Source organism: Vigna radiata, chromosome 2 (genome assembly GCF_000741045.1).
Source record: "Vigna radiata var. radiata cultivar VC1973A chromosome 2, Vradiata_ver6, whole genome shotgun sequence".
NCBI lineage: Eukaryota > Viridiplantae > Streptophyta > Magnoliopsida > Fabales > Fabaceae > Vigna > Vigna radiata.
In genome coordinates, this window is record NC_028352.1 from 5,248,479 (window position 1) to 5,273,075 (window position 24,597).

At 34.6% G+C, this 24,597-nt stretch overlaps 3 protein-coding genes across 11 annotated transcripts in view; 2 read left to right on the plus strand and 1 right to left on the minus strand.

The window, feature by feature from the left end:
* Window positions 1-1,815: 1,815 nt before the first annotated feature.
* On the plus strand, window positions 1,816-8,572 carry LOC106756274 (ankyrin repeat-containing protein At5g02620). 2 transcript variants are annotated; one of them, XM_014638640.2, is made up of 5 exons: window positions 1,816-2,030; window positions 4,992-5,051; window positions 5,310-5,913; window positions 6,383-6,792; window positions 7,575-8,572. In XM_014638640.2, exons 3-5 carry the CDS (start codon window positions 5,565-5,567, stop codon window positions 8,460-8,462), a joined length of 1,647 nt encoding a protein of 548 aa, XP_014494126.1. In that variant the 5' UTR covers window positions 1,816-2,030; window positions 4,992-5,051; window positions 5,310-5,564; the 3' UTR covers window positions 8,463-8,572. The 2 variants fall into 2 exon arrangements, with proteins under 2 accessions (XP_014494126.1, XP_014494124.1); XM_014638638.2 differs by lacking the exon at window positions 4,992-5,051.
* Window positions 8,573-10,641: 2,069 nt separating this feature from the next.
* LOC106756407 (E3 UFM1-protein ligase 1 homolog) lies at window positions 10,642-19,135 on the plus strand. Of its 2 annotated transcripts, XM_014638824.2 has the most exons (20): window positions 10,642-10,968; window positions 11,140-11,451; window positions 11,544-11,810; window positions 12,456-12,503; window positions 12,784-12,849; window positions 12,972-13,075; window positions 13,223-13,316; window positions 13,393-13,449; window positions 14,116-14,554; window positions 14,640-14,794; window positions 14,964-15,029; window positions 15,112-15,180; window positions 15,257-15,349; window positions 15,508-15,573; window positions 15,992-16,038; window positions 16,136-16,199; window positions 17,148-17,225; window positions 17,299-17,361; window positions 18,210-18,302; window positions 18,859-19,135. In XM_014638824.2, exons 1-20 carry the CDS (start codon window positions 10,795-10,797, stop codon window positions 18,961-18,963), a joined length of 2,460 nt encoding a protein of 819 aa, XP_014494310.1. In that variant the 5' UTR covers window positions 10,642-10,794; the 3' UTR covers window positions 18,964-19,135. The 2 variants fall into 2 exon arrangements, with proteins under 2 accessions (XP_014494310.1, XP_022634167.1); XM_022778446.1 differs by lacking the exons at window positions 17,148-17,225; window positions 17,299-17,361; window positions 18,210-18,302; window positions 18,859-19,135 and having other exon boundaries at window positions 15,508-15,611; window positions 16,136-16,203.
* A 1,873-nt stretch (window positions 19,136-21,008) lies between these two features.
* LOC106756312 (probable NOT transcription complex subunit VIP2) overlaps window positions 21,009-24,597 on the minus strand; it is a 9,693-nt gene continuing 6,104 nt past the window's right edge. For all 7 annotated transcript variants that reach the window (XM_014638692.2, XM_014638691.2, XM_022778449.1 and 4 more), the window contains 9 exons: window positions 23,505-23,714; window positions 23,319-23,420; window positions 22,778-22,866; window positions 22,469-22,651; window positions 21,881-22,297; window positions 21,757-21,809; window positions 21,629-21,670; window positions 21,371-21,515; window positions 21,009-21,239 (listed from right to left, as the gene is read on the minus strand). In XM_014638692.2, coding sequence (XP_014494178.1) covers window positions 21,180-21,239; window positions 21,371-21,515; window positions 21,629-21,670; window positions 21,757-21,809; window positions 21,881-22,297; window positions 22,469-22,651; window positions 22,778-22,866; window positions 23,319-23,420; window positions 23,505-23,714 — 1,301 coding nt within the window. In that variant the 3' untranslated portion in view covers window positions 21,009-21,179. The remainder of the gene's footprint in view (window positions 21,240-21,370; window positions 21,516-21,628; window positions 21,671-21,756; window positions 21,810-21,880; window positions 22,298-22,468; window positions 22,652-22,777; window positions 22,867-23,318; window positions 23,421-23,504; window positions 23,715-24,597) is intronic.

Genomic DNA, 24,597 nt, shown 5'->3' on the forward strand with positions numbered 1-24,597 from the left:
ATACTATAATATATATGTACTAAATATTTCTTAGTCACATAAGTATTCATCTCGTCGTAGGACGATATGACATAATATAATCACCAATACATGACACATAAACATGTCTAACCTGCATAGTATGTGACTATCACTAGATGGTTTGACTAATTACCTATCGATTTATCATAACTAATAACATACTAATTATTTTGTAACTTACAAAAATATGACCAAACAGGATTCATACAAGATAAATGAACCCACAAATATAAGGAACCACAAAGATAATAAATTATATTATAAATAATACAATCATGAAAATATTTTTTTTACGTCATCATTAATTACACATTTAATACTCTATCTGATGTTTGGGATTCACTTAAATCTCATAGTATTACGAGGATGAAGACTTTAGAGAATAAAAGTTGGAAAATTTATGAAATTGAAATCTTTGAAAAATATCTCTTTAACTTTGTAAAAACAATATAAATAAAATGTAATATTTAATTTACTGTTTTGTAAAATTAAATTAAACTAAAACTGATTTATTAAAATTATATTTTAAAATTGTCTAGAGTAATATGCTATTTGTTGGAATGAGTATTTTTTTAATGAATACAAGTATTTTTATAATAAACAAATCTTTTATTGGTAATAATATAATCTTCACAATCATACTAGCCTTTTTATTGTTCTTATAATTGAATCTTAAGCCTCAATGAGAACGAGTAGCGTATATTTTACTTGGATCACCCATTAAGTGTTACACAATCATATAGGTTGGTGGTGTTTACTTCAGAAAAAGTGAATATAATTATTGACAATGAATTTTACAAACTTACAATTTTAAATTTAGAAAGAAAAAAAATAGTATTTTAGTTCTCTAACTTTTTTTCCATTTAAGTCCAATTTATTAATCTTTTTAAATTTAAACTTTTCTACTTCATAAAAAAAATTAGTTTTTAAGTGAAAATAACATTTTAGCTAATTTAGGATTAATAGGAAAAGTCATCTTTAAAAAGTAATAGACAAAAGTTATCTTAAAAGATTAATATGAAAAGTTAACTTTACTATAATATAGCAAACTTTTATGATAGAAACCAAAGAGAGTACCGAAATACTATAGGAAAAATTTAATGATTAAAATTGTGAAAAAAAATAGTATTAATGATTAAATTAAAACTCAATTAAAGTTTTTAAAAAGGTAAAGTAGCACTAATTTGTCAAAATTAAAAACTTTAATAATGACTTGTGCTTTAGACTCCAGTTAATCATTATGAGCAAATTACACTATGCTTTCTTAAGAATTAAGAATATTATACGCAATTTTTGTTTCTATTTTATGTAATTAACAGATTCTTTGAATTCATGCAATAACACAGTGATGCTTGAGATTGAGCAAATTTTTACTATGCCGAATATTTTAGACAATTTTTTTTTTAAAAAAATGGTTGGAGCAATTTCTTAAAAATTAAAATTAACTTAAAAAAAGCTTTTTTATATTAGTTATTTTAAAAAAATATTTTTAACTTATTTGTGAATTAATCTTAAATCCTTGAAAAATGAGTTTTGTCTTAGTTTTTGTCTTATTTTTAATTTTGTTTTCATTTTTATTTTTAATCTTTTTTCTTTTCTTTAAAGTCGCGAAAATAATCATCATAGTTAAGTATATTTAATATTGGTAAAAATTATTATTAAGTAAAAAAAGTTTTAAAATTAAAATAAAAATGGGTGTGATTTTCGTTTTGAAAAATAAATAGAAAAAATTAAAAAAAAAATAATAATAAAAAAGGGGAAAAGGCTTTGAAGTCACGTGTGAAAAGGACAAAAGGGGACATGGCAATGCATGATTGATTTTGTATATTTTCGGGATTGGCAGAGGTGAGGGAATCAGTTTGGGTAGGCCGTTTCTGAAAAGGAGAGGCAGAAGCCATTGGGCATCAAGGAAGGAGAGATTCATCTTCTTTGGAGAGAAAAAACCTGTATCAAGAGAGGAGGAGGAAATTATCACCAGAGGAAAATCCAACGACAACTTCAGCACCCAGGTAAGTCGTCTATCCAGTTCTTCATCCCTTGTTATGATGACTGCATGTTAATGTTCATGGACTCGCATTGGTATAACGGTTCCTTTCGTTGCATCTTTATACCCTTCCCATGAGTCGGCCTTGCACAACAAGGTCTCGTGAATCTATTCTCTTTCTCCTCTTAGAGGCCACTGCGTGAACTTTCTTTTATGACTTTCACGAGTTCTCAATATCTTTGAAGCACCAGGGGAATCCAATCCAGAGAGTGAAGCATCGCTTCCTCTTAAACCATGCTTCGACTACTTCTTCCTCTAACTTGTTCTATCCCATTCCCCTTTTCCACCAGCTTAACGTTCCCATCATCAGTCTAATACCCGTACCGAGCTTAACCCACAGAACACTAAACCCAAACTCATCAACACCATGACACGCTACTGACTCAAGCAGCACAAACCCAAAATTAACCCAAAACCCCAATCTCCGACTTCCATCCGGTAACCAATCCTTGCCTCTCTCCTTCTAATCGGACTCCGGACCTGGATCAGTAATGGCGGAAGTTTCCGATTCTCCACCAACTTCGAAACCTGTAGAAGAAAATGAGCACAAAGCCTTAAAAGCCAACCCAATATGACCCACAGAACCAATAACCAAGAACAGACAACTAGCAAATTTTCCAGCCCCACTCACGGTTCTAGCCTACCCCGTCATCACCAAATTTTCACCATCGCACCATCAAACGCACGGTGCAAAACACACACACGCACAAAGTCCACCCAAAGTCACCATGGCAGCAACTCAAATTTGCCAAACTCACGCACCCAATACAAAGCACACGTTGAATGTTATTTTCGAAGTCGTGTTTCGGAGAAGCAAGGTGCGCGAGAGGATGAGGATGGTGGTCTGCGACGGCGCTCTTGGCCGGTGAAGGGAAGCGATGGTATTGGCTCGGTGGCGGTGGCTGTCGAGGCGGAGGCGTAATGGCCGTTTCCGGAAGTTGCCGGCGTCGCTCAAAAGGGAAAAACCCCAACCCTGGGACGAATCGCGAAGAGGAAAAGAGAGGGTGGCCGGCGATAAAGTTGCTGGCCGGACGATGGCAAGTGCGCCAGCGTCGCCGTGGCTGATCGAGTGGGAACAGAAGCGCGGTGGCTGTCGGAGGGACATCTGCCGGTGGTGATGGGAGGTTGCGTGAATGGTAGGGTGGGAGGCCTCTAGAGTTTATTGAGAGGGAGAGATTTGGCCTCTTAGGTTCTGAGTGTGTGAAATGAGATGCACTTTGGGAGACCCCTTAGGGTTTCTGAGGTTGGATTTGGGAGTGTTGGGCCGTGGAGCCAAGCCCAGAAGAATAATAAAATTTCAATTTTATTTAAAAGAAAACCAGGATATAAGATTTAATTCCACACCCTTGCTACTAATCTGCACTACATTTTTCATGGGCTTAGGCCCATTTGAGGGTTGCCTTTCTATACCTTTGTTTTTCATGTTTACACTCTTTTTTCTTTGGGCTTAGGCCAAATCTACTATTAGGAGTAAATTAGGTTTAGACACCCCTTTCTCTTATTTAAGCACCACCATCCCTTTTATTGTTTTATTATTATTATTTTTATTTTGTCATTACTTTTCTTTTCTATAAATAAAAATTAAAAAATATATTTTAAGGGGTCTAGGTGATCGCACACATCGTCCTTGTGCTAGAAAACCCTTTACTTTTCTATAAATAAAATTAAAAAAAAATATTTTAAGGGGTCTAGCACATGTGTGATCGCACGCATCGTCCTTGTACTAGAAAACTTTTTCTTTTCTATAAATAAAAATTAAAAATATATTTTAAGGGTTCTAGCACGTGTGTAATCGCACGCATCGTCCTCGTGCTAGAAAACCTTTTTTTTTTCTATAAATAAAAATTAAAAATATATTTTAAGGATTCTAGTGCATGTGTGATCGCACTCATCGTCCTTGTGCTAGAAGACATTTTCTTTTTTTCTTACATAAAAATTACAAAAATACCAAAACATCCTTCTTTTCAAACAACAAACTATTTTTCTAAAGAACTACATAATCCTGATTTCTCAGTCCAACTGAGAATACGTAGGAGCAAGGTCAATCCTTGTCGGGTACAAAAAACCCAAAAAATATTTTGTTTTCTTTAGAGTTTTATTTTTTAGGGGAAATTAAACATTTTGCAAACCACATCAAATTCGCGTAGGGCAGGCGTTGTGGGGTGCTAACACCTTCCCCACACGTAACCGATTTCCGAAATCAGAATTTGGTTTTGTAGACCTTGCCTTATCATTTTACGGTTTTTTCGTAGTTTTCCAGAGTAAACTATGATGGTGACTCCAAAACTCTTTTCTAAACCCTTTCTTTTTTGGATCGCCGTCCCGTCGCGATTTTGTGAATTAATCTTAAATCCTTGAAAAACGAGTTGAATTGATAAAATAAAAATAAAAAGAAGAAAAAAGTGGATAATTTTATTGAGGACATAAATTAGAGATGGAGGAGTCAACTGGGCAAAAACTATAGCGCGTGAAGAAAAAGCGTGGTGCACTCGCGAAAGTGGGAATTCAAATGCGCGTGGTTTTGTTAATTCCGTTTTCATTCATTGGACTCTTTCGATTTTGGTCTCGTGCATCTCTTTCACCACATTAGCCACCTCCGTTGCTGTTTGCGACTCTTTTTTCTTTTTAATTCTTCTGTTCTGAATTGTTTTTCCATCAAACAGTTTCAGTTTTTTATTCCCATCATTTCATTCATATCATTCGCAACGCTTTCTCCTTCTTCCATCGTCACTACTATGTTAAGTTTGGAAGCTATCTTTGATATAGATTCGCGTAAAGTTGTTGCTTACATGTGACTTTCGTCTCTTATGTCTTAATCATTGCCATCTATTGCCTACGCCTTCTAAATATTCATCTCCTTCAACCCAATCACTTTCTCCATCTTCTTTTTTTCTCTGTCTCCAAAGTTGGTTTCTTTACATTACAGGGTGTCCAACCAAAGCTACCCTCAAATTTCAATGATTTCTATCAAGCCCAACACAACCAGGTGAGACTGTGAAGCTTCCTTCACTCTCACCCATTATTATTATTATTATTATTATTATTATTATTTTAATTTTTTCTTTTATCAAATTTGCACCTTTTTTATTGCTTCTTATGAAACTGAGCTCCGCACACTTTCTCTCAAGCATGAAGAAAATGCAATAAGAAAAATCATAGCTTGATGCTGTGGCTTTTTTGTTTTTTGTTTTTTTTTTTTAACTTTTTAAGTTTTAACTCAGTTTTTTTTCTTCTTTTTTTCCAGGTGATCAGTGCTGTGATTCTGGAGGCTTGCAGGAGGGTAGAAAGTTTCTGATGTTTTGAGTTTTGTTTTTGAGTACTGATTTGGATGATCCTCTGCTTTGAGTTGCTTCAAGGATAGAGAATTGTTTGGGATGAAAGATGCTAGTGTTGATCTGGGTTTTTGCTGGAAGGAAGAAAAGAAGGTTCTGAATTCTGATAGATAGTGGTTGGAGTCAAACTGAGAGATTAATTAGGGTGGTGTGTGAATCCAAATCCAATGGAGTCACCAATTGTGCAGCCGCAAGCTGTATCAGCAAGCACGCCAAGGAAAAAAATGACAAAACAATTGACGGGTAAAAGGGATGATACCCCTTTGCATTCTGCAGCCAGAGCAGGGAATCTGAGCGTTCTGAAAGACACAGTTAGTTGCACTGAAGGGGCTGAACTGCGTGCGTTGTTGACAAAGCAGAACCATGCTGGAGAAACGGTGCTTTATGTAGCTGCTGAATATGGTTATGTTGATATGGTTAGGGAAATGATTCAATATTACGATCTTGCTGGTGCTGGAACTAAGGCAAGGAATGGTTTTGATGCACTCCACATTGCTGCTAAACAAGGCGATTTAGGTATGCCTTCAATATGACTTTATATGCTTGCTCTTTTTGTGGTGTGTGATTTTCGGAGGGAATCTCAATTGTGTTTCTTTTGAGATTCCTTGAATATTTTGTCAACGGGTCACCCTCGATTGTAACCCACCTTGTAATCACTACTCGATAGGTGTAAATTTTGGATACCCTTTTGTTCTACAATCTAGGACTATTTAAGTCAATGAAAACTAATTCCTAGATGTACCAATGCTAACAGTAACTAGGACATCTTTGATGAATTCAAAATCTGAATCAGTTTATTGGATTGCAGTTTAGGCCTCTGGGGTAAGTAAGGGGTTGTTTCACTGAATCATTGATTGAGACTCTTTGTATCTGTTATCTAATAAGAATTTGAATTTCTCTTCTACCTGTGAATGTTGGTCACTGTCGTCTTTTCTTAGTTTTTCTTATTATTTTCGTACATGGTTAACAACTTTCCCTGTTGCAGATATTGTGAAGATCCTAATGGAGGCTCATTCTGAGTTGTCAATGACAGTGGATCCATCCAACACCACAGCCCTGCACACTGCTGCATTACAAGGGCACATTGAGATTGTAAAATTTCTATTGGAAGCAGGTAGTAGTCTGGCAACTATTGCTAGAAGTAATGGAAAAACAGCTTTACATTCTGCAGCAAGAAATGGACATGTAGAGGTTGTGAAAGCACTTATGGAGAAGGAGCCGGCAGTTGCAACGCGAACTGATAAGAAGGGACAGACAGCACTTCACATGGCAGTGAAGGGACAGAATCTTGAGGTGGTGGAGGAGTTGATAAAAGCTGATCCCTCAACAATAAACATGGTTGATAACAAGGGTAACACGCCACTGCATATAGCAACCAGGAAGGGCAGAGCTCAGGTAAATTAGACCATGCCTGTCTCAATGAAGCTAATATTTAGATAAAAACTTAGGATGCAAGGTTATGATTATAAGAAATGGATTGTGATTAGATCATGCATGTGGATAAATGTGTTCTTTTTTTCCATGTGGTATCCTGAAGTGAGAAAAAGAATAGCATTTGGGTTGATAGTACTCTGTTGGGAATTCATGGTAGCAATCAGCTTGAATGATATTTTCCTGATCACAGAAGTTGTTTCATTTTTTCGTTCTTTTAATTCAAAACGAGTTCATAATGTTTACTACAATATGAAGACGAAGGAAGTGATAGTCCAGAATATTTGGGTAATCATTTTGCAAAATTCATTTTGAATCACACTTTTGATACCTATTATGCACTTGTTCCTGGGACAGATGAAAGCTGAAGCAATAGATTTGGCAATCATTTGGTTGAAATTTACTTTATGGTTGATATTATAATATTCACTACACTGTTCAAGTTCAGATCTTTACCTAATACCTAGGTCTCATGGTAGAATTCTTTTGAAGATTTTGCCCCTTGGCTTCTACTTTCTAAAGGGGTGAAATTATATCTGGTTTTAACATTCTTGGCCTTTGAAACTAATGAAAGAAATACAAGGGAATTTTGAGAACATCAATTAAGTTTTTGAGTTGGAGCATCAATTACCAGAAACAATGTTGAAACAATTGTAGGAATCAGTCTTGATCCAGAAGAAAGTTAATTTTAATAGTTTTTATTGGATTAATGATAGTGTCTGAACCCTTGATTTCTGTTTGTGCAGATTGTTAAGTTGCTTGTAGGACAGACAGAAACAGATTCCTTGGCTGTTAACAAGTCTGGCGAAACTGCACTAGACACTGCTGAAAAAGCTGGGAACTCTGAAGTTAAAGACATTCTACTGGAACACGGTGTTCGAAGTGCCAAAGCCTTAAAGACTCAGCCAGCAACAACCACAGCCCGTGAGTTGAAACAAACTGTGAGTGACATAAAACATGAAGTCCACTACCAGTTGGAACACACCCGCCAAACCAGAAGAGGTGTTCAAGGCATTGCCAAACGTATCAACAAAATGCATGCCGAAGGACTCAACAATGCAATAAACTCCACCACTGTGGTTGCAGTCCTCATTGCCACAGTTGCCTTTGCAGCTATTTTCACAGTCCCTGGCCAATTTGCTGATGATCCAAAAGACATTCCTCCAGGTTCGGGGATGACCATTGGTGAAGCAAACATAGCCCCACAAGCTGCATTTCTCATTTTCTTTGTCTTTGATTCCATTGCCCTCTTCATTTCTCTGGCTGTGGTGGTGGTGCAGACCTCGGTTGTGATCATAGAAAGCAAGGCAAAGAAGCAGATGATGGCCATCATTAACAAGCTAATGTGGTTGGCTTGTGTGCTAATTTCTGTGGCCTTCTTAGCACTGTCATTTGTAGTGGTAGGGAAGGATCAGAAATGGCTTGCAATTGGAGTCACTATCATAGGGACAACTATAATGGCCACAACTTTGGGCACCATGTGTTACTGGGTTATTAGGCATCGCATTGAGGCCTCAAATCTAAGGAGCATTCGGAAATCTTCAATGGGAAGCAGGTCAAGGTCTTTTTCAGTATCAGTTATGTCAGATTCTGAGCTATTAAACAATGACCGCAAGATACTTTATGCCATATAGAATCACTAATAAAGCTTTGCTTGCTCTTTTCATTTTCTCTCTTCTTTTCTGTGCCTCATGGATTTTTATCCAACTACAGTGATTATCACACACTTCCCTGATTATCTACAGTGATTCTCCCATCTCTTACTACAACACAGACTACTAAATGATTCCATTTTCTCATGAACCAGCTTAATATGGGAACCCAGATTTCTTAAACAAGATTCTCTTAAGTGATTAATCAGGTTTTTAACCCAAGTTACACACACTATTTGGTCAAATAATTAATCTCTTAAAGTTTATATGCCCGATTAATGAATGTAAAGTTATCTATTATTATCCAATATAAAAGTCATGTAAATTTGTCATTTTCCCATAATACTAAAAGATAAAAAGAAAGCATAATTTTCTTTCCGTTATTGAACCAGGCGAGACAGTTTTCTAGTGTTTTGGTGCAATGAAGTTGCAACAAAAATATAAAAAGCAAAACGACAACATGTCCAAAAAAAACTGTCCCAGTAATTGTCAGAGTGAACAATTTGTTCTGCTATGCGACAAAATGTATGAAGAAATCTAAAAAGGTAAGAGAATGGTGTTATTGGGTCTATTGCATTTGCTTGATTGAATGAATGACCTGGGTTGAATCAGTCTTTGTTTTTGTTTCTTTGTTCAGTAGTTTTTTCTACTCTCCACAGAAAAATACATCAGTTTACTTTTTGGTTTTGACTCTCTTTTTGTCACATTAAAAAAGGATTTAACAGAAACTGTCATTTTTAAGAGATTTTGATGGTGAGTACAAGATATAAGAAAAAACAATTATATAGTATAGTGTATAAATTTGTTTAACTTTTACCCTAATTAAAGTTTATATCAACTGACGATTTTTAATTAGTTAAATGTATATATTCTTTTACTCTATAAATGGATGCTTATTTTCATATAATTAGTTTAATTTTTTTATTTACCAATTCTAGCTTTTATGGACCTAGCCTATCCATCAGCTTAAAGTCCATGGACCCTTCTACTTAGGGTTCTTTCTTCTTGCACCTCCTTTTTCCTTCCTACACCTCAAAGCATTGACGAAATGACAAAATTATCTCCTTCTTCTTCCTCTAGCATGTCCAACCCCTGCAATGCTCCCCGACGAGGCCTCCGCTGCTACATGCCAAATTGAGGACGAAATTACAATTTTAAAATTATTAAAAAGTAGTTTCTGGTAGAAACCGTAAATTAAAATGTTAGCTAGAAAAGGTATAGTGTTATTCCATCAAATTACAGATACGAAAATAAGAAATTGTTAAAAATTCATGAAGATAAAAAGTATAGTAAATAATCTATAGATTCATAATATTAAACAATTGTATTTTCAATTAATATCACGATAATTTTTTCCAATTTATAATAATTATCTAAATTATCGTATTTGTTTTGGTTATGGGTATAATGATGACTTACCAAGTAATAAACTATCATAACAAATAGCATAAATGTCAATACTGAAAACCGTGTAATAAGTCATACAACAAATTCAGTAGAAGGAGCTAATCGGTCAATTGAATTTAATAACATATAAATTCTATAAAACTTTAAATTTAATGAAACAATAATATCATATAAATTTTGTACTTTAAAATTAATTTTAATTAAACTTTGCATTTATTATAAAGTTAAATATCTTTAATTATATTTTTAATATTTTATATTTAATATTTTTAATGTTTTATATTTTTTGATTAAAATGTATATTATTCAATTTTTTCATTAATTAAAATTTTGTTTATACATGTTGAAGTCAAACATATTCTGCAATGTAATGTCTAATAGCTCAAAAACTATTACTTATCATTAATATAAATAACAAAAATATTATCTAATATTTATAATAAAATCAAAGTCATTTATCATTTTTAATATTGATTCAAATTAATTACAAAATTTTATATTTTTTTAATATGTTAAAGTAACTAAAAAAAAATTGACTAAGCATTTTCGACCAATTAAAAAAGCTATATAGCAGGAACTTCATAAAAAATATAAATTACAGAAAAAAAATTAATATAAACTAAAAAAAATACACAAGTTTATCAATAAGTTGAAACTTAATAAAATCTTAAAATTATTTATGCATAAAAATTAAATTTTATATTAAAAAACTATACAAAATAATTAGTTAATAAACAAGGCACCGGGAAACTATTGATTTGTTCCTTGATCGAAATTCTTTCTTCAACAAAAGCGTGTAACTAAACACAATTTCAGTCGTCACTACAAATACAAACCGAAGAACATTTCAGTGATCTTCCGAAGGGCGAAAGAGAAACGCATTCGGAGTGTGCGTGAAGATCAAACCATGGACGACGAACTGCTCGAGCTGCAGCGACAATTCGAGTTCGCGCAGCAAGCCAAGTCGAGCATTCGATTATCAGAGCGAAACGTCGTCGAATTGGTCCAAAAACTGCAGCAACTTCAAATCATTGATTTCGAACTTCTCCACACTGTCTCCGGCAAAGAGTACATCACTCTCGTACGCTCTCTCTGCTTCTTCTTTTGCCGATTAGGTTTCATCGCTCGCAATTTTCATTTTCAATGGATTCAGTAACCGATAATCTATTATATTCCCTAGCTTCGTTCACTGAGTTGTGATAATGCTTAATCTTAATCAAACGTTTATTAAAGCGATTGCACGTGTTGTTAGGATCAACTGAGGAATGATATGGTGGCTGAGGTGAAGAGATTAGGGCGCGTTTCTTTGATCGATCTCGCTGACTCTACTGGAGTTGACTTGTACTACGTGGAGAAGCAGGCGCAGAGCGTTGTGACAGCACACCAAGAACTCATGTTGACTCAGGGAGAAATCATGTCTAGCTCTTATTGGGACTCAGTCGCGGAAGAGATTAACGAGAGGCTTCAGGAGTGTAGTCAGATTGCGCTGACGGAGATCGCGGCGCAATTGAATGTCGGTTTGGACTTGGTTGCCTCCGTGTTGGACCCGCGCCTTGGAAGAATTGTGAGTCTGTGTGTGTTGGTTTGAATATGCTTTGTTGAATTTTCAAGGAGAGTGAGAATTGCATTTTGATGAGTGCTGGATTTTGAAAATAGGTGAAAGGAAGGCTTGAAGGTGGCCAGCTGTATACTCCTGCCTATGTGGCTCGTGTTGGTGCCATGGTTCGAGGCGCTGTGCGGGGCACCACTGTTCCAACCAATTTGACTGTGGTATGGAGTTCGTTGCAGCAGTTGCTGCAAGAAATTGACGGAACCAGCGGTTTGGCTGTTGAAGGATCTTTCTTCCAGTCATTGTTTAACGGACTGGTGAAGGAAGGGGAGGTTCTAGGGTCACTTCGTGCAGGAGTACATTGGACACCAGCTGTAAGTGGCCTGTTTTGAATTCCTCTGTACATTGCTAGAGCGATACCTGGATTGTGGTTCTCATATTTGTTTTGGGCCCGTGGAGTGGTTCCCCTCTGGATCCATGTCCACCGAGTGTTTAATTGACAGTAATTGGGAGGATTTTGGTATTCTTTTGATGTTATTATATTTCTTGTTCGTCAGTCTATATTGATAGAACGCCAATAGATAAATTATGACATTAGCACTGAAATCACGAACAATGCAGCTGCACTCTTAGTGCTTCACAGACGAAAGTCTCCTACAGAGAATGTTTTCTGTCCACAAAATGCAAATAACTGCACCCTTCCCAATTACACAATCTACATTGAAATATATATCTAATAGATAATTGCCAGCAGTTATTTCTTGTACACCTGCTATTATGCAGTTTCTAATGCAGAATCAATTGTTCTCTAAGCTCATACATTCGTAATAATTAACCCGTTAATAGATGCTTCCCTAACTAGGCTTTTAGTTTGCATCAATAATTCCCTGACGGTCTGACCATTAGTGGCCATGGGTTGAAATAAACTGCTATAGCTTATGCCTTTTCGGGAAATAAACTTAGTTCATAGATCTTTGAAAGTATTTGTTATGACTTACGCTACTTTTGTCACACAACAGGTATTTGCTGTTGCTCAAAAGGAGTTTGTGGAGTCATTTTTTTCTCAGGTATGGTCTGTCACTTCTCTAATCTTTCCCTTTTGTTGAAGCTGCCAACATTTTTGCCTATTTCATATGATCCGTTGATCAGAGCTATATAAACTTTCAGTACAAGTTTGCTAGATTGGATTTGTGTAATGACTGACTTCTACCCGTTTATTCTTTGTATATTGTATCTTTTACATGTATATTCTTGGTAAATGCCTTTGTAAACTTCACAGTCTCTTCTTGTAAAGAAAAATTCTGAACTGCTGTATTCATTTTATGCCATCTTTTTTGTATGCTATAGAATTCTTTTATCACCTATGAGGCGCTGCACAAACTTGGAATTCCGCAGCCCATTCAATTTTTGCAGGTAGCTAATTTCTTCTTGTGTTGATTCTTTTTAGGATCAAAGATATTTGTGAAATGAATATTTTGTACTACTTGTTTCCCTAGCTTAGTTAATGAAGCCTAAGTTTGCGCAATCCAATTTAGTCCAGATACCCTGAAGGCAAACCTTTGGTTACAACATTTGTTCATCAATCTATGATTGAGATGCTAGATGCTGCTACGGAGGATGCTATTGACCGTGGTAGCTGGTAAGTTCTTCACAATTTTTTTCCATCATCCCTGCTTTTTGTCTTCGTTGGGCAGAATGGGATCATTTCATGTTTCTAGAAAATTATATTTATTGTTTAGAACACAATTATTTCAAAGCATCGTAAACTAATATAACAATGTTGCAGGAGTGATTCTCTTTCCTTGTTACCTTCATCTTTTACACCTCAAGATGCTTCTAAAATGTTGTCCTTTTGTCAATCTGTGCAAAATGCTCTTAAGGTGATACTAAACTATATTGTAGACTTATGTTCAGTGCTGTTGATTCATGTGTTGATAAGCCTCAATTTCTTTGCAGTCTAACAAAGCACATATTTTTGGGGATTTTTATGTGTTGAGCAGCAGCTTTATAAAGGTATNATGTGGTATTTGATGTAGTCTTGTAGATGTCAACTTAATTATTTAATTTTACAAACCAAGTTGTCTATTTAGTTAGGCAAACACGCACTACTGCTAGTGTGNAGTTTGAAGATTGGCTTAACAGATTTATTATTGCAATGNGAACAAAAGTTTAGGTGCTAGACGTTTGTTATGAAATTATCTTACAAGGGGTTCAGGACTGCCATGAATAAACAGTTCAGAAAATTACTTCTCAGGTCTCCATACACGGCTATCAATGGGAATCCTAAAAAAAGTGGTGATGTAAACTGCCTGCATTGTCATCTACTGTTCAGAACTGAGTTAGATGATAGGTTATATGTTCGACCCCTTTTTAAATGAACATATGTATGACCTTTTGGGCTTTATATTCCTTTCTGTGATTAATTTCCTTCGCAATATGCANATTTTNTTTTGCTTCTTCTCCTTCTTGCTTAAGACCTGAGAATCAAATGTAGAAGTTACTGTTGAATGAAAATATCTATCTTTCCTTCGCAATATGCAGATTTTGTTTTGCTTCTTCTCCTTTCTTGCTTAAGACCTGAGAATCAAGTGTAGAAGTTACTGTTGAAAATATCTATCTNCAACTATTTTTTATAGATGGTTTCCTGATGTTNGTATGTTTCTCTCCATCATCTACTAGGACATCTGTGATCATGTTGTGAAAGAGTTGGAGACGTTAGATGTTTCAAGGTCTGCTGGCACTACCATGCCTGGAAATGTGAAAGTACCCAATGAAGCAAAAGTAGGACGGGAATCGAGCAGGTTGAACGAGTCCATTGAGATGGCAAGTGATGGTGGTGCCAACAGGCAAGCTGATAAAGGATCAAAGAAGAAAAAGGGGAAAGCCACAGGGAATGCAGTAGTAAATCTATCTGAAAGTGGTGCAGATAACCAGGAACAGACTTCGACAAAATCTAAGAGAGGCCAGAAAAGAGGTAAGGACACATCTGCACAAACATCTGATTCGAAGACAGGTTCTAGGAAAGAGTTGCTTAAAATAAAAGAGGAAGATCTCAGTCCCTCAGAAGAATGGATCATGCAGAAAATTACAGTATTGGTTTCTGATTTTGAAGAACAAGGTCTGTTGACTTAGCTATCAATTTTTTTCTTTCTTGCATATATATTTTACCCAATGTTCTCAAATGTAGTGATATAAATTGATAGGTATAGATGATCCTGAAATAATTCTTAGGCCCTTGGCTAACCAATTAAGGCCTACAATAATCAATTCTTGGGTGGAGAAAAAGAAGGCCCTGCTTACAAACAATGCAGAAAGAATGAAACGTTTGCTTGATAATTTGCAGAAGAAACTTGACGAGGTTTGACTGCTAAAATTGCATTATTTTTTGTTTTACTGCATTTACTATTGTTTTGTCTTTATGTAACTTTCTTCTGGGGATATTCTTTCATTTGGGGATATTCTTCTAGACATGTAAAATTAGTGTGTACAGTCAGTCCCCTATGTTGATTGTTTATTTTTTCTGGCAGTCTTTCTTAAACATGCAGCTGTATGAAAAAGCCTTGGAATTGTTTGAAGATGATCAATCAACTTCTGTAAGTTTGATTCAGTTATTTGGAATTTTGTTACGTTGTCATTGATGAACTTAAAATAAGTTAACGCTTATTCGATGGTCAGGTTGTTTTGCATAGGCATTTACTAAGAACAGTAGCAGCTCCTATGGTGGATTTGCTTCTTCATAACCTGGTAATATATCTAGCTCTTTGTTAATGTTTCTTGAGTTTAATAAGATCTAGATCTAATTCTGGATTATCATCTGCAGGATGAGCACAACAAATTAAAGAATGGACTTGACGTGCAGGAAGCTCCAAATTCTGAGTTTGTTTCACTTAGTCCTGCTGACAGAACTGCAATTGTAAGAATAAGGCTCTATATAGTATTTGGCATTGACATATGCATCATATTTTTGTTTAATGAGCAAACTTTGTTTCAGTGTCATATTTTTGCTGAGAATTACCATTTTGAAGGACCACGTAGAATGACATCAACCTCTTATATTATTTTCTTTTGCAGTCTAAGAGTTTTCCAGGAGCTCTTGCAAACAAGGCTCTTGCTGTTGTTGAATCATTGGAAGGAAAGGTCGGCATTTTTAACTCAGAAACACTACTCATTTAAAGGTTTTTTACATAGGTTTACCTGACTTTTCGGTTCTCAACAAATACTGCTAGTTGGTTGGAGTTGGGTCTATTTGGAGAAATTTCTCCATAAACTTGTCTAAGAGAGAAGAATAGGAAGAAAAAGATGAAATTAACTTCTCCATTACCTAAAATTAGCTTATGCTCAAGTTAGATGAAAAGTGTAGAAAAACTGTATGAGAAAGATTTTACAAATTAACTCATGCATAAACTAATTTTAGCATATGAAGAAATTAATTTCAATTATTCCTCTTATTTTTTCTCTTCTAAAATGAGCTTATAGAGACAAACTCATCCAAGCAGGCATATTGTTGCGTTATTTCTTAAAACTATAACTAATATTTGAGTATTCAATACAACAGAGTGTGGAGACATTCATGGCTGCTTTTAGAATGGTTACAGAAGAGAGGTATTGAGTCTATATTTGTTTGTAGAACTTATTCATTGATTTTTCTATTCTTTTATGATGTGATACCTGATACATAGTTCATCACTAATTTTTCCAGTGGGCTGCCTTTGAAAAAGCTTGACAAGAAACTAGAAAGAACACTCTTACATTCATATCGTAAGGTATATATATGTTTACATTTATGAAAAAACTTACTAGAATTTAGTGGAGGCTAGATTTTTCTTCAAATGTTGTTGATGCTGGTTAACTTGTAATATGAAATCTGTATCCACTTATATACTTGAACTTAGTCATATCTCTAATCAGTCTAGGAGTTGAGAACAATTACAACGATTCAATCCTAATTATTAAATGAATAAAAATTGGAAGTTAACTCCTAAAATTGCTCGTTATTTTGTTTTGCTATATATACATGTATGCTACACACCCCTATATTATAAATTCGAGTCCTCACTCTTAAAGAGACATTCTCTTCTCTTCCTCATTCAGTCATTTAGCTTCTCTTACAGTTTTTAATTCCTTTCAAATATTATTTCTTTAAATTGTTTATTTTCAATTTCATTAAAAATTTAAAATTTTCATCTTTATACTTGATATCAAATTGGCGATAACTTCTTTAGAATGAACCATGTGTTTAATGTTTATTGTAATCTTTGGTAGTCTTAACTTTAATTTAATTTTAAAATAGAAATTAACACGCCATATCAGTTGGGATATTATTCATTTAAATAATTTATTTTCAAAGTTTTCTGTCCAATTTTAAAGTCTTATGTATTTCTAAGCATAACTGTGCAGTGCATGGAATACTTGCTAGCTGCCAGTATGAACATTAAGATATTCCAACAAGAAAACATTAAGTGAGTTGTAATCTATAGTTAACTGATCCTTTCTGGTTCGGTTTATCTTTATAATTAATTGTAATTTCAACATGATTTGCTATTCTTTCAGTTAATTCCCCTATTAGATATCTTTTTTTATACTTAGATTGTAATTCTCCCTAATATTAGTTAGGGAAGCAATTCCACATAAAACTCAAATCAGTTTTTTAGTGATACCCTACAGTTTGGTTGTTCTTAAACTGTGTGCCTTCTATCATTGTTATTAAACAGGAATTGACATCTCAAGTTTCTGCTGAGACTGACCCTGTATCACTTCTAGCAAAAGTTGTTTCTTTACTTTATATCCAGGTAACTAAAGTCTTTCTTTTTTGTTCCCACCTCCCTTTGTCTAATTGATAAACATAAATACTTGTATGAATAGGTTTACCACAAAGCTCTTCATGCTCCTGGAAGGGCCATTTCCGTTGCCATTTCTCATTTAAGGGTATGTTCTTTCTGTCAATTTGATTTAGTTATGCATCAAATCACAACTATAAACACTTAGTAATATAAAATCAAATATATACGGATTGCATAAATCAGACTAAAGACAACAATGGTAGATGGGCACCAACCTTGGAATTAGTTTTTTTTGTACTTCCAGTAATAATAATTTTCTATTTCCAAGACACTTCGATCCTTAAAAAGCTGAACAATTCAATCGCAAGCGTTCCATGAAAGTAATGTTTAAGTATTGTTTGTTGATTTTTTTTTCTTGAGGGACTAAGTTGGGTTGAATTAACTCTTTTCAATACTCGATTATTGAGTGTCTATTCTGTTTTTCTTTCGGGGGTGGAGGGGCTCGCTTTATTATTATTCTTTTTTATCATTGTTACCTGATGATCTAGCAGCTGCTGCAGAGTGATATAATATTAATCCAAGTAGTAAATGTTATAATATTTTGTTCACATTTTTGTTCAAAATAATTTGCGGACACCTGTGTTGCTTAACACCACATACAATGAGTGTTTTGGGCACGTTTAGCTTTGACGATAGTGAGGAATAGGCAACCAAAAAGAAAAGAAAAGAAAAGGAAACCTCAAGATTCTAATAAAAATAATAGTTGTAATTGAAAAACACCCAAATAATATTTTTTAATTTGCTCACTATCGAAAGCTGAATAGCATGGGACACCTAAAGGGCTAAAGGAGTGTTGAGAGAAGTAATCTATTACTCTAGTTATTTCCATTCTGCAGTTAGTTTGTGAGGTTGACTGCAACGCAGTCCATGTAACGACTTACAACAACTTTTCGGAAGTTCTCCGTGACTTTATTTAATATGTATTGATTTCAGGATAAGGTAGATGAGTCGGCATGCAAGATTTTAACTGATTATCAGACTGCAACAGTCACTCTTTTGACACTTGTAGCAGCTTCACCCGGTGAGGTGAGTAACTACTAATCCCGTACTCTTCGCACAATGCATATCATATAACTTTGGTGTATGTCTCCCTTCGAGGTAAAAAGTTAAAGTAGTGCTATTTTTCGAAATGGTATTTTATGGCTTGTGCTTTCAAGTTAATTTTGCTTGTGCAGTTGATTTTTTTTAATAGCTAGATTATAAAGTATACAATTATTTTATAAGATTATAAAGAAAAATGTAGCAGCTGAACACACTTTCTTTAGTTTTTTTTCTTTATTTTAAAAACTTATCCAAACAGCAAATAATCAATAGAAGCAATATTTGAAGGACGGACTTTCTCATTATCTGAGGATGGGGAGTGACACATTCGCGAATGTTTTGAACATCCAGTTTAGGGCGTTTGGTTTTATTTTTTTAAAAGAAATAATCACTTATTTTTATTAATTTCCGTAATTTTTTTAAAGAATAATGGATTATCTTAAAATAATTACTTTCAAACATGCACAATTTATTTAGATTATTTTGAATAATTGGATTAATGCAAATTGTGAATTACTGTTTTTCTTCTCATCTTCTACAGGATAAGGATTGTGCATCTGATAGGATTTTGAGTACAAGGGAACTTCTAGAGAGCCAAATGCAGGACCTCAAAAACTTGGTTTTGGGCACGACCCAATCTTCATAAAATGTTTTTTAAGCCATATTGACTACTAAGTCAAGCTTTGTCCTAATGATGCAATGATTGTACTGGCTATCCTTAGGTGCAAAAATTCTCTGATACGCTGCAATTTGCTAAAGTAGACAAATGCTGGGAAATTAGATTAGGATTTTATTATGGACATTACTTCACTCTAATTCACATTTGCAGGAGAACCTCTAAAACAAAGATCTGTACTTTGTTTTATAACTGAAAAGGTATACTGGTTTATGAACTATTCTGGATTAGTAGAGGAGATCCAAAATTAGTTTATAAACCAATTTCCCCAATCACAAATTGAAGGTATACTGGTTTACAGAGAAGCCTGTGTAGAGTAAATCAATTTGCAAAATGACATTTAGTCATTTTATTTTTAATAATTGTATAAATTGGTCTCAGATATTTGAAATTTAAAGCAGTCACATGTTAGTTTTTAATTTAAATATAAACTTGTGTAAACTAGGTCTAAGCAAGTCTTTTGTGATCAGTACGTGCAACAAAAGTTTCTATACTTTTCTGAACCGGCTGATTTTGCTTTGCGTCATTTATTGTCGTATTTCAATCAATATATTCGATCATATTTAATATTGTATTCATTTTTATATTTGAAATGTTTGGACTTTTTCGCCTCTTACCCAGTCATTTCTACGGTTTTGTTTTCAATATAATGTTTGTAGTCTGATACATTGGATAAAATCAAATTCAGGAAATGACAATTTGAGGGTGCAGGGATGTTAGAGGTATGAAGTCACAGGTGAGAATCAAAGAAGATACATTATACTATAGAGCAAACAATATCTCACCCGTACATTGTATTATAGGCGAGCGAGTAAATTTTAATTCCCTACAATAAGAAATGGATTTCAAATATAATTATTAGGTAAAAATTTAATAAAGTGCGAGTCATTGGTCGACGACAAATAATCTGATAACCAACGGCTCGAGTCCAATCTTTATAGTTGGAACCAACCCTTAATTCACTATGCATCATCCGATATCACTCACGCTCATCTTTGATTTAATGCTACACAACCTCGATACGCAATCACAGAACCAACCATATGCTCAGCGGAAGAAATTTCAAAATGCAACCACAAAAGCTACGCTTTCCCATAATCTCCCAAACTGCACATATTTTAATGTAAAATCTGACCAAATTTAAACTTCTCTCCCAATTACATTCAATTTATAATTAATGGAAAATCTTCAGGTGTCAGTAATAAAAAAACAGGGAAAAAAATGGCAGTGTCAACGTCCAAGAAGTTAAAAGTAATGTCGTGCTCGACCTCTTCGCTATACAACATAAAGTTTAAGGTATTCAAAGCTGCGTGGCCAACGGGTTTTGAATTAAATCTAGCATTGTAGCCTGTGATGCTTAATACACCCTCTACAGAAGCTATGCAATATACTAATACGCAGGTTATTTCCAGTAAGAGGATAGCATAATGTACATATATTTTAAAAGGAGGAAAATAACTTCTCTTCAAATCCTTCATCAGAAGTGTGGAAAATATGCAATATTTTTTAAACAAATTTATTCAAAATTCCAACGAAGAGGTAACCATTTTTAAATTCAAATTTTAATAATTCAGATAGAATTTTATTAATTCATTAATTCAAATAACTACATGTTTTAAATATAAAATAATAGTCAGCAATAAACCTGATATAAATTGAGTAAAAATTTATATAACACGTCTAACAAAATTAAAACATCATAATAAATAATAAAAACCCATACTTCGATTCATGCATAAATATTCATTTAAAAGTACTTATGAATAACTAAACTGGAAGAACTATTAAAAGATCAGTTCAAAACTTTTTTCAGCTACTGATTTTTACTCCCTACCAGTCCAATTTTATATCTGATCCTAACAGATTAAGGTTAAATTATTTCGGAGATATGACTCCCTGAAAGTACATCCATTTTGGATTCAGGGTTTTTCCTATGTTGATTTAGCTAATGGGCAGAAAACCATGTTTGTCAGACAGCTAGGTTTACCCTATGTATCCTAAATTATTGTCCGTTTTAAGCCAAAAAAAATAATAATAGTAATAATAATAATAATAATGATAACAGCTTGGATTACTAAAGCGACAGGATTGGAAGAGGCGCCAAACTGAAGAATACTAATGCTGCAAAATGACTCCAAGGCATTAAATCCAAAATGAAACTTTACAATAAAGTTTTTGTTTCCTCCTCAATGTTGAGGCAGATGGGGTCTCTTTTCCAACATTTCATAATGAAGAACAAAATTATCCTGCAAGGAGGTTGTACATTAGACCCTAAAAATAGAACAATAGTTATTGGGGAATAAAATAATATATCTTGGGAGCAGGAGGAAGAGTTCAGGAGCACCACCGATAGAGTATAATATTTGCAAAAACTAACCTTGCGGACGGTTTCAAATATGCTTGGTTCGAAACAGTGGTAAGATCCCCTCTCGTATGTGTTTGTTTTAACCAGCGGCTCCATGTTGGGAACTCTTATAAACCACAAACGATGTTCCTTGTGATAAAACCAACCTCTGTTGTAACTGCGAGCAACAACCCCTACTTAGTTACAAGTTATCCAATTGGGAAAACGATTTCCCAGAATTAAAACTTAAAAATTTGTCAAATTATTTTAATCTAGGGGAGATGTGCGTACAGCTCATTGGAGGCATATAATTGTGCTTCATCTTTGGGCATGCTGCAAAAAAAAATATTTTTATATTTGATTATACAATAGCAGGCAAGTCAATGAAAAAGTAATTGATATTCAGATTTTATAGGCACCTGTAAAATATGTAAAACAATGTTTCCACCGAAAACTTTGAAAAGTATCCTTGCTGCATCATGCAATAACAAAAATTAGCCCAAATAAATGGTTTGAAAGTTAAACATTATGTAAAAATCTCACATGTAGAGNAGGTGGCTGTTTAGCATAATAACATTNTGGCACATTAAACTCTGGATCGCCCTTAGCAGGTTCATCAGACCATGGAGAACCAAAGGTCTTGTGAAGATTTTCTGATGAATTCAAATTTAACCCCAAGGTAGTTAGATCAATTCCAAGAGCAAGAGACGTCAGGTCAGGATCACTCATCCTGATCACACTTAACAAGCCAAGCAAACCAAATGGATCTGGTTGTGTGGTTTGAATAGACTTCATGCCCTGATCCCTAAAAGATTGATTTACAGCTGACATTTGTAGGCGGAACTGCGACTGGTTTTGATGCTGTTGATATTGCTGAATAAGCTGGTCGTATGAACCCATACCAGAAACTGTATTCGGAGAATTTAAAGGCCTTAATCCAATACCAGGAGGTCCACTGGTCTAAACCAAAATACAACAGCAATAAGAATGTCAGCACTTTGTAATACTTCAGTGAGAAGTAAGAAATTTCATTTTCAGAAAGCACATCTCGAGATAAACCAAAGAGAAAAAAGGGAATAGGAGCTTATTCATTATGAAACAAGCTCCCCCATTGATGAATAAAACTTGCACCTGTGAATGATAGGTTGAATGTGGAGAAGGGAAAATATCTGATCCATGCAAATGGAGAAGATCCTGGTTGTTAACAGATGANAAAGAGACATTGCCACTACTGACAGAAGGAGCATGCTGTTGCTGTTGTGCTCGATGTGACGAATATGTACCCCCCAAGCTGAAACCAGCTGACCTTCCCATCTGCAGATAGAAAGCATGGGGAGTTCAGAGAAATGTATATAGACTTCTAGATCTTTTTAAACAGTTCTTAGATCCATCAATATTGTGCAAAAAAGNTTTCTAANTCTTTTATAACAAGTAGCTCACAGAGAAATGCTGTGATTGCATCATTGGTACAGCATTGTCATGAAGTTGTTCTTTCTGGTGCATATCCATAGCATAATCTGCATTACCGCCTGCCCACAGAATATGGCAACAAACAAATATTGAAATCAATTAAGCAACTTTGACTCAAGTATAACTCGGTAAATCAACACATCCCCAACCAAAAATAATTAGAAAAACACAGCTCTCATTTCCACATGGGCATAAAAAATTCTTCAGCGCAAACCAAAAAGTAGTTAATTCCCTTGCAAAAATTGAGACAAGAAAGCATACTCACTAAATATATAATAGATAATTTAGATGCTTATCTTGAAACAGAAAGCAGGGTGCATATAAATATCAAAACCAAATAACGAAACAACACTGAGAATAATAAAGGTATAGAGTAAGAAAGCCAACACTGAAAGTAAACATGCATACAGATCCAGAAGACCTTCCTAATATATAGGATAAATTTCATTGAAAAACCACTCTCTCTCTAAGAAGACACTCTTTAACCTTCAAAATAGAAGGCATACTACACCTTTGAATCCTGGTAAAGCTGGGAAATCTTCATTCTGAATGCTAAACTCTTGGTTTTGTTGAACAATGGGACTGACGCCAAGACCCTGTTTTCGTAAAGAACCTGAAATAGTTTTGGTTATACCATTATTTATTGTTTAAGGTGCACAAATAAACCAAGCATAAAACATCATTTATCTTCTCTTACCCAACTGTCCTTGAGGCCCTCCAGCAGAACTTGGACGACTTGTCAGTTGAGGGAAGTCATTGATATCAAAAGGGGAGCTGTCATTGGTATTCACATCATTCAGCATTCCCATAGAGTTCAAGTTACTTACTGCTTGCACATGGCTTTGGGAAAGTGGACCTCCAGCGCTGGGATAAGAATTTCCTAGCATTGAAATTACCTGTGGAGATCCTGCATCCAGAAAATTGTTCATTACCAGTCTTCTCTATTCAAGGGGGAAACTTACATACTCAATACGGAGAAACATACAAAAAACTTAATCATGCAATTCATACATATCTCAATAAACAGTTCTTTCAGTTGCTTTCAATCAGATTTTGCTACCCTATAGACAAGACATCCGCAATGGAGCCATAATTGAGTAACCACAGAACTTCAACACTTTTTTGTTGAGAAAAGTATTCAAACTTAAAATCTTCTACTCTAAACATAGATGGTTAAATAGGTTTGGTTGTGGAATGTCGTAGAAACATGGGAGACATAGGATGGCAAGTGATAGGAAATCTTCAAAATGAATTACAATCTTCTAAATAAAAGATCATGACAATTAAATGTCTGCATGTGGTGCAATCACATAATAATTTCATACCATAACGGCCACAAACTATAAATCCCAGAAACATTTAATTATAGCTAAACTAACTTACCCCAAGCATCAAATACTCCTTGTAATGTATAAAGAGGCTGTTTCTGGATTTAAACCCAATACCCGGCTTGCCCTCTTCTAGAACTATTGTAAAAAAGGAAGATTACATGGTTGTAATTATGTTGACTAGAATAATTGCATGGTCTTGTATTTATGACTCGTACAGATATATGCTCCGTGGGTAATTCAACACACAGAATTCACTATATGTATATTGATGTCTCCAGTTTTCAAATATAAATCGCAATTGAAAGAAAACTCCAAAATGCTTCATATCTTACCACCAGGAATCTCACCAAGGAAAATAGTTGACGAACCTACTCTCAAAAATTAGGAGTGGTTGCCTTGATCAAAGGAACAACAACAGCTGCAAAGCCATCCACCATGGCAACCTAAGAAGTCAACCCT